Genomic DNA, 9051 nt, shown 5'->3' with positions numbered 1-9051 from the left:
ATAGAAATGTATATATATATAAATTATATAGAGTTTTTATCAAAAACTACTACTTTTTACCTCTTTATAAAAAATGTGATTGAGCTTCCAAAAGTAGTTGTTCTTAACAAACAATTATAAGAAGGTTAAGCTACTACTTATTAACCTATTCCTGAATCTTTATAAGTTTTGGCGAAGTCGTGGCTGTATAATTAATTCCTAGATTAAATACCTATTGGAGGTGGGCCGTTTTTGCTGTCCGTTTGGGTTTTGTCGTGTCCGGTGGTTTTGTCGCCAACTCTGCTCCACAGAGTTGGCGACCCGACAGGAACCTGGACCCCTCTCCAACATGTATAGCACTAGCGCCGGCCCAGGCATTGAGGCTCTATATGACTAACTCTACCGGGCCACACAACCCTACTCAGCCTAGGCTGGCGCACACTCTCCTCTCCCTTCCTTCATACAATAATGAATATTGTAGCCTACCTATAATAGTACCCTTGTCTCATAATAGTACATGTAAGCTCTTGGGGAGTGTAAGCAAGTAATTCCTTAATCTAACTCCTTTTTTTAGTTGTAAGAAGAAGGAGAAGGAGGAGGAGGAGGAGGAGGAGGAGGAGGAGGAGGAGGAGGAGGGGGGGGAAGGGGGGCTGGTACGTAACTAAGGCCGTGTTCGTTCCGGCAGTAGTACAGTAACGGAATCATGTTTTTGGTAGCAGAAAAGCTTTAGGTTAGAGTTAGAAGAGACTCCCTTACTGCACTACTGCCAGAACGAACACGGCCTAAATATCCTATCCTGCTCTATGAACAGTTTAAGCCGATCTGGGCGTTAGGGTGGGAAATTTTGGGACCTGGCACGCCTGGATAGACTAGCCCCACCCAGGCCGGTCACGACTTCTTACTGTATAACGCATGACAATAGCTTCTCGAATCTGCACTTACAAATCGCCTTAAGCCTACCACCGCTTGCCGCAAGGCAGTAAAGGACTACGTTCGGCACAAAATAATGCCTGACAAGACACTCACAGTGGCGGCCTACGCAGCTGGTGCCTCTCTCGCCGCCATTACGCTAATCTACGTTTTTGGTCCCACCTATTTTCTCGATAATGATCCATCGGCTAACTCAACCAGCGTGTTCTCGATCAAGAGGAATGGTGCCGTGGGCCTAATCAATCCGGCAAACGATTGCTTCATCAACTCAGTTCTGCAGGCTCTCGCTGGCCTTGGGGACCTCCGTTTATACCTCATCCGGGAGACTCATCGTCGATGCCTGGACGGTGGCTGGGTGTATGCGCAGACCATCCCGAGCGATGTTTGGGGCAGTGGTGGCGAAGGCGAAGGCGACGAGACAAGCAAATGGCAAGTCCGTGGTGGTGTTCCCGAGTGGAAAGCCGAAGGACTTCAGATGGGTATCGTCACCAAGGGCTTAAAGGATATCCTTGACGCCCTGAACGAGAGACCAATCTACAAAAAGACGATCTCGGCCTCGCCGTTTGTCAGGACACTGGAGATTGCCTTTGGTCAGCGGATCAGCAGACAGCAACAGGACGCCCAGGAGTTCCTTCAGGTCGTGGCCGAGAGGCTCTGCGACGAGTATCATGCTGGCCAGAGAGCGCGAAGCTACGCTATGCGTGGAGCCGAGCAACCAACTACTAAGATATCTCTCAATAGCAAGACATCAGACAGTGAAGCTCTGGATCGGCCTCTACCTCTAAGGGCCAGTGAGCAGGTCAGTGGCGCTGACCAACCGGCGGCAACGGCCGCGAGCGCGGTTCCGAACGGCGCCGATGAAGAAAGAGCAGAAGAAGGGTTCCCGTTTGAAGGAAGCTTTGAATCTCAGATTGAATGCCTTACTTGTGGTTTCAGACCCAGGCCCACTCAGTCAACCTTCTGCACCCTAACACTGAACGTGCCACATATCCCAACAACAACTCTGAGCGCATGCTTCGACGGCATGTTCAAAACCGAGTACATCGAGGATTTCAAATGTGAAAAGTGCCGGTTGTTACATGCCAAGGCCGTTCTCGAAGCAGATATTCAGCGGTCAACGTCAGAGTCCTCGAGGGAGAAAGCTCGCACGGCTCTAGCCAGTCTCGAGCTAGCTATCGAAACGGATCCTGAGAAGGCACCAAAGGGTGTCGAGTTGCCGGATCCTCGCTATGCTCCCAAGCGGAAGATAGCTCGACACATCCGTATGACAGGATTTCCCAGGATCTTGGCCATCCATCTGTCGCGGTCGATATACGACATGAGCAACTTCTCCCAGAAAAATCTTGCGAAGGTTACATTTCCGGAACTATTGCCCCTGGGTGGCCTTCTGCAGCAGAGAAAATACAAGCTTCTTGGCGTTGTGACGCACAAGGGTAATCACCATAGCGGGCACTATGAATCCTTTAGACGACAAAACATATACCCACCCTTCTCTAACCCCGGTACCTTTCAACCTTCCGGGGCGTACATATACACCAGTTCGCCTTCAAATATCAATCCTGGACAAGCCATTCAACCAGGATCCGGACAGGCTCCAACACCAGGAGTAGAAGGCGGTATTACACCTGCGAACGAGCCTAGATCGACATCTACGTCTCGGGAAAGAGATACCGACACGAACAGCCTTCGATCTGCGGCCGCATCTGCGCGCTCAACCTTGATCAAGATTGCCTCAAAACCATCCTCTCGCGCTGGCAGCCCGGACATAACCGGGTCGAAACCTCACACCAAGACACCTGTGAAATCCAAACGGCACAAATCAAGCAGCCGATGGTGGCGTATCAGTGACGACAAAGTCAAAGAAGCAAGTACTCGCGACGTACTGGGCATGCAACGAGAGGTTTACTTGCTGTTCTATGAACTCGAACGAGAGAATTCATAAACTTGCACTGCCTCGATGAAAATGAACGCTGGATCTCTATGTGGCTCTTGTGTGTCGTTTATTTTGTTTGTACATCTGATTCTCCTTTCATTTGAATTCAGCGCACAAACCTAAGGACACGGGATACCAACTGCGCCAGTGAGCGGTAAGCAGATAACAGAGCGACTATTCATTACCATCATGGCCTCTATCAATTCAGGAAACATCAAGTGTATAGATAAAGCGCGGGGCTCGAGCATGAGTTGCGAACTTGTACCCATCGAGACGTACGCACGCGTTTCGTAACATACTCGGTGTGAACCACATAGATTTTTATCCATTGCGAGTACCAACCTTCTATGTATGACCTCACGCTCACTTGTTCATATCTCCGTCGTCTTCTTCGAGGCTGGGATAGTCTGTTTGCGGCTGCAAGTGATCAATATAAGGAAAAAGTTAGAAGGAAAAAAAGAAAAAAAAAGCAACAAAGAAAAGAAAAGAGGAGGGAAAAACCCTGGAGGAAAAGCTACAGACAATTGTTGCAAATATACTAGAAATATCAATGCCCATGACCCTATATATTTTACTAACAATCCAATGGTTTCTCGCCCCAGAGGGTTGGAAAGCGCCCTGTCCTGATATCACCAGGATCGCAGTTGTCACAAAACCTTACTGCCCTAAGAGCTCCTTGGCGATCTTGGAGGCTTCCTCGTCGCTAAGCTGCGGTTGCTCACGTTCCTTCTCTGCTTTGGTCGCGTCAAACCGCCACAGTCCACCAGTTTTATCCGCATCACCATGCTCAGCTAGTCCAATAGCAGGGCCAAGCAGGGCCAATACACGATCAGGCGCATCTGTGTGGACGCTGAAATATCGTCGTTGCCACATACGCCCCTCGGCCTTTTCTCTAGCACGCGCCTCGCGTTGTGCAACTTCGATCCTGCTCTTCTCTTGTCCCACAGCTTCAAGGTCTCCTTTGAGAATAGCATTGGCGACCTTCGACCAGGCTCGTCTAGATTCCAGAGGGTGTTGTTTTTCGATCGGTGCAACGGTGAGAGGAGTATGATGCTGTTTCTCGGGATCCCAGGAGTCGACGAGGGTGCTCTTACTGTTGTGCTTGGCCGCACCAGAATGGATTTCGAAAGACTTTGTCCACTGGCCCGAAACATTGTAAAGCACCTCCTTCTCCTTGCCCGTCGGGTACAGCGAGGCGACAAACGAGTTCTTCTTGCCAGACAGCCAACCTTTGCCACTGTAATCAATCTTGGCGGTATATCCAGTAGAAGAAGTGATGTAAGAAGCACCATCCAGCTCGATAAAGGGAGAGCCGAAGATCAAGCCCTCGATATGGAGAGATGGGAGGGTAATAAGGAAGGTGTCGGGCTGGTCCGACGTCGGTGACGGGACCGTCAAAACAGCGTGGCCAATCTGTTTGATGTTGATTGTCTTGGAAAATGAGGCCTTTTGGGCGTTGTAACCCTCAAGTCGGACGCCGGTCGGAAGGTTGGTAATGTTGTAGGCTGTTGCGGGTGGATGATGGCTACACATGCAGAGTGATTAGCATTGGTCAACACAAAGAACTCGTGACGCTGATTATGCACGCACCTCACTTGCTCGCTGATGAGCTCGGTAACGCCGGCCTCGTCCTCCCACTTGCCAAGAAAAAGCTCACCCAAAAAGGGGTTAAGAGGCTTCTTTTCGTTTCCGTACTGCTCGCTTCGGCTGGCATACTGTTGCTTCAATGTGGTTAAGAACCACTTGAGGACCAGGAGCGCTCTCTTTGCCGGATCCGACTCTTTGGCAGGAGCAGCGAAGACAGGAGGGTGCTCACACCAGTACGAGCTAAACTCGGTCAAACTAGTACCAGAAAGAATGAAGGGGGGTGCCGTGAGGCTGGCGAGATCGCCGTTGAAGGAAGCGATGGACTGTCAAGGCCGGAAGAGTCAGCGACCCATCATTTTATGCGCGGTGTGTTTGCGACGGAGAGGACAGACCTTGAGGAAGGCACCCCAGCTGCTGCCTCCCCCTGCTGCTGCGCTACTGTTTTGCTGCGCAGAATCCATGACGTCTGGTCGATTGGTATGGGATGTGTAGAGGTGAACGATGGCAGGGTTGGCTGCAGCAGTGTATGTGTGATTTGGAGGGAAAAGGGGGATTGGCGATGAAAGTCGAACTTTGTGTCGAAGGGCGGGCGGACGGACGGGTGCCGGAGAGTCAGGGAGTTCGTTGACTATGTGAGTGGATGAGCAGGTGGGTGCCGCGAGTGGATGTGGGCTTCTAGGCTCAAGCCAACGATGCGGTTGCGTGTGCACTTGTCGTCGCGAGCTGGAGGCGCCAGAAATTCGCGGGCAGGCGAAAGGAGAGGAAGGAGCAAACAGAACGCTGTCACGGAATTCAGGGTGGAGGAAAGCTACCTCTAGACAACAAAGGTGGAAGAACTGCGAGTCATGGTGGAGGACGACGGGGTCCTTATCATAGGCAGCTTCCCTCTATCATATACACAAGTACTGTAGTAACACTGACTTCGGACGACACGCATCATAGGATGTCGTGTGTGTGGACGAACGGGGACAACAGGGGCAGGGGCAGGGGCAGGGACAAGTAGGGAAATATCCGGTACAGCAACACAGTAGTGTACTAGACGTCCTAGTCCCAGCAACACCGAAGATCCGGCTCAAGGTGTCGCAACAACAGGGGTGTTGCTCTGAAAGGCTTCGTGCACAAATCACGCTTTTCTCCAACTCACCACATGAAGATGCACAAAACTAGGATGATATCATTCTGTACTAGACCCTATTTTTGCATTTTACCGTACTAAGTTTGAGGGTAAACTTTATGTACGCTATGCTGGTTGCAGGTTTGCACTTAACCGTTAAGACTGGGAGTTTTGGAGCTTACTGTTGTTACATTTACAGGGGGGTTTCTCTTTAGTCACCTCTGAAGCTACCTAGGTTAGTCTCAGTTCTCAATGACCCACTCACCTCCAAAACCACCCCACCCCACCCGTTTTTGCGGTAGCAGGTCTGAGCTAGTCTCTGAACAGACCCCATCTGCCTCCGTTCCCCCGCCCCACATAAAATGTGGGTCTCCTCGAACACCGCAGAAACGGGTGGGGTGGGGTGGTTTTGGAGGTTAGTGGGTCTGACTGAGACTAGTCTGAGCGGGTTTTGGGTTTTTTTGGCCGTCGGCTGCAGAAGAATAACCAAGCATTAAGATATATAATAAATCCAGCAAAATTGATATAAGTAAGTAAAAATCTCTTTCATATAGAGCTTTCTATTATCAATTTAATAGTAGTCTTAGTTTTTCTATACTGTTGATATTTGTTGAAATACAAGGCTTTAAACTTTAGGACTTTTACCCTCTCAAAGCTGCATTATCTTAAGAGATAGTCTATGCTCTATAGAAATAATACCATTAGAACCGCCTCATCGAGACCATCCTTTCTATATAGGATTTCTTATTTTATAATTATATTAAATTCAAAAGTATAAAAAATCTAAAAGTAAAGAAATAAAATACTACCCCTTTGAGGCTGTATTACCTCAACAGGTAGTCCGTATATTATAAAAATAGTACTATTGGAATCGTTTCAATAAGGTTATTCTTGGTATATTCTTTTTATTCCTCTATTACTAATTTTAACCTTTAAAATAAGAGATATTTAAAAATTCCAAAGCAATTACAGCTGACGGGAGCTTACCTTTGAGGTTGTATTATTATAATAGGTAGTCTAAGCTTTATAAAACTGTATATTTAGAAACAGCTTAAGAAAACTATCCTGTAGATAGCTTACTTTCATTTGTACTATTTCTTATTATTTTATTATAAAAAGATATATAAAAATAAAATCCGCGGTTTATATAGGAGATTCTGCAGCCGACGGCGTTTTTATGCAAAACTGTAACAGACCTCCTCTTACAAAAGTTCGAAGAGGGGAGACCCACATACTTGTGGAGCGGGTCTGCTGAAGGTTGTTATTAGAGGTTAATATAATAGAGACTAACCTAGGTATACGTTCTATAATTCCCTGGCCACTACCATCATACGACATGCTTGTAGATAGCCTGTCGTTGTTTTGCGCGCTTCTCCCTAATTTACGCTCTGGCTTCCAATAATAAAGAAATACTAGCTGAAATTTCAACAAACACAAAAGTCAACCAAGGTTGATATAATAGCACGATTCTAGGCATAGGCAAGGCTGGGCCAAAGAAGCCAATTTGAATGAATTAGTAAAGTTAAAGAAGGGAAGAGGAAAGAGTGGCCGAAGGCCGGCTAGCGAAGAGCGCTTTATGTAGGCACTGGGAGTTCTGCCGGGCCTGGCCGCCTTGCCAACTCTAACCGCCCAGTCCAACCTAGGCTGTAAATGCAACAAGGCCTAGGTATATAGTCTAGTACAATACTAGCTAGTATTCTAACAACCAATATTATAATATTACCCCCCCCTCGTATAAAAGTTCAGCCCTAAAGTTATTTATAAGTTACTAATATATAAAGTAAGAATTGGGTAATAAATGAAATAAAAAGAATAAAAGAAAAGAAATTGTAACCCTATTGGGATTTGAATGTGTGACCGCTTCTTAGGTAAAGGATAAATACCCTCGGGGTAGAGTTTAGTTAGTAGATTTATAGGCTATTATCTCTACGCTACTATACTAAACTACCAATATCATAATCGCTATTAATATACTCCCTTGGAGGGTTTTATTAATCTACCCTATAGCCTTCACTTCTTCCGTATTAATTTATTTGATTGCCTTACTACCGTCCTTCCTTCTTATATTAGGAGGTTATTATTATTATAGTCTTCTTAAGGGGAATCTTCTAGCCATTTCCGTTCCTAGATATTTAATTATAATGGTAAACTAAATTTATTGGGGTTTTTGTAATAACACTTGTATAAAAATATTAGTGAATTTTCAGAATTATTTACTAGGTATTATTTTAGGTTAGAATCCTAACCCTTCTATTCAATTTAGTATTCGAATTGGCCGTAGTATAATTTAAATATAAGGATATAAAGAACTTCTCAATTTTCCTCGCTACCGACTATTTTTTCCGCCGGGTTTTTATTTATTTAATTTAATAGTAAATGATTAGGGGCCTTTCGTAGCCGATTGGTATAATATATTTCACTCCCGCACTAGGAGGATAGGCAATTTAATTCGTAGGAATATCCTTATATAGTTTTAATTTTGTATAGAATCCTATTTAAAAGGTAGTTTAATTTATTACTTAGCCTATCCGTAGATTATTTTTATTTAATTATAAACATTCTATTGCTTACCCTAAAGTTGGGTTTGTGTTGAAATTAATCTATTTATTTGATTTATTATATTTAGGCTTTCGTAATCACTGACTTTGTATAGTTGTAAAAGTTCTTAATAATATGGATTGTTTCTTATGTATTTTAGCGGGCTAAATATTCCTTCGTTAATAATTTTATAAGAACGGATTTTTAAGTCTAATTGAAGGGTACAGGTATAGTAAATTTGAATATAATTTTGTAGGGGGATAAGCTTCTTAAATTTTTGTAAGGTAGAGTTACTTATATAGTATTTAGTATTAGTAAGGTGAGAGATTAATTGTTTTGGTTATAATTAATAGAAGGGCGTAGCTTTTAATTAATATATTAATCTTTGATTTCTATCTAGCTTGCTATTTACGAATATTCTAGGGCTGCTAGTTTCTACGTAGTTCCCCAAATTTGGGAAAGTTCTTAATTAAAGTTGGATATAAATTAAGGACTATTATTATTAATCACTACCTTTAGTAGTTTGAAAATCCTACAAGAACCTTTATAAAATAAATATATTGTATTTTTAGTAATTATAGAGCCCTTATATGGATAGGTCTAAACTATTTTTAAAAAACAGTTAATAGTTATTAATATATCATTATATCTACGTTTATTTATTAATATAAATTTAAAATCGATTACTAGGGATTCCTATAGCTTATAGTCCGAAGTTATAAGGATGGAATATGATTTTCCTAGTATCTTGTCTTATAGTACTTTAGAAGTATAGTAAATCTAGTAATTATTAATATATTTATCTATATTTACTATTATCCCTAGCTACTAATATTTATCCTATAAGAGCTTTTTAATCTTATTTCTTCCTAAGTATATTATAGTTCATTGAAAATAAACTTTATACATTATAATTATATGTAAATTACTTAATTTTAGAATGATTAAACGGTTTTAGTAGGTAAGGAGT

At 43.8% G+C, this 9051-nt stretch overlaps 2 protein-coding genes across 2 annotated transcripts; one reads left to right on the top strand and one right to left on the bottom strand.

Annotated features, from left to right (window-relative positions):
* The first annotated feature begins 769 nt into the window (after window positions 1–769).
* On the top strand, window positions 770–3442 carry NCU08579 (ubiquitin C-terminal hydrolase). Its single transcript, XM_952783.3, has one exon. The coding sequence runs from the start codon at window positions 986–988 to the stop codon at window positions 2849–2851; it is 1866 nt and encodes a 621-aa protein (XP_957876.3). The 5' UTR covers window positions 770–985; the 3' UTR covers window positions 2852–3442.
* NCU08578 (oxysterol binding protein) lies at window positions 848–5433 on the bottom strand. The gene is made up of 3 exons (XM_952782.3): window positions 4822–5433; window positions 4433–4752; window positions 848–4367 (listed from the first exon to the last, which is right to left on the bottom strand). Exons 1-3 carry the CDS (start codon window positions 4888–4890, stop codon window positions 3500–3502), a joined length of 1257 nt encoding a protein of 418 aa, XP_957875.2. The 5' UTR covers window positions 4891–5433; the 3' UTR covers window positions 848–3499.
* Window positions 5434–9051: the final 3618 nt, after the last annotated feature.

Source organism: Neurospora crassa, linkage group I (genome assembly GCF_000182925.2).
Source record: "Neurospora crassa OR74A linkage group I, whole genome shotgun sequence".
Taxonomy (NCBI): domain Eukaryota; kingdom Fungi; phylum Ascomycota; class Sordariomycetes; order Sordariales; family Sordariaceae; genus Neurospora; species Neurospora crassa.
This window is presented reverse-complemented; position numbering and strand designations above follow the sequence as displayed.

Excerpts from the sequence above, each read along its gene's own strand:
- NCU08579 (XM_952783.3), top strand. The coding sequence starts at position 986 with ATGCCTGACAAGACACTCACAGTGGCGGCCTACGCAGCTGGTGCCTCT.
- NCU08578 (XM_952782.3), bottom strand. The coding sequence starts at position 4,890 with ATGGATTCTGCGCAGCAAAACAGTAGCGCAGCAGCAGGGGGAGGCAGC. Across the intron at positions 4,753-4,821 it reads GCTGGGGTGCCTTCCTCAAG|TCCATCGCTTCCTTCAACGG; the intron begins GTCTGTCCTCTC and ends CGGCCTTGACAG. Across the intron at positions 4,368-4,432 it reads CTCATCAGCGAGCAAGTGAG|CCATCATCCACCCGCAACAG; the intron begins GTGCGTGCATAA and ends CTGCATGTGTAG.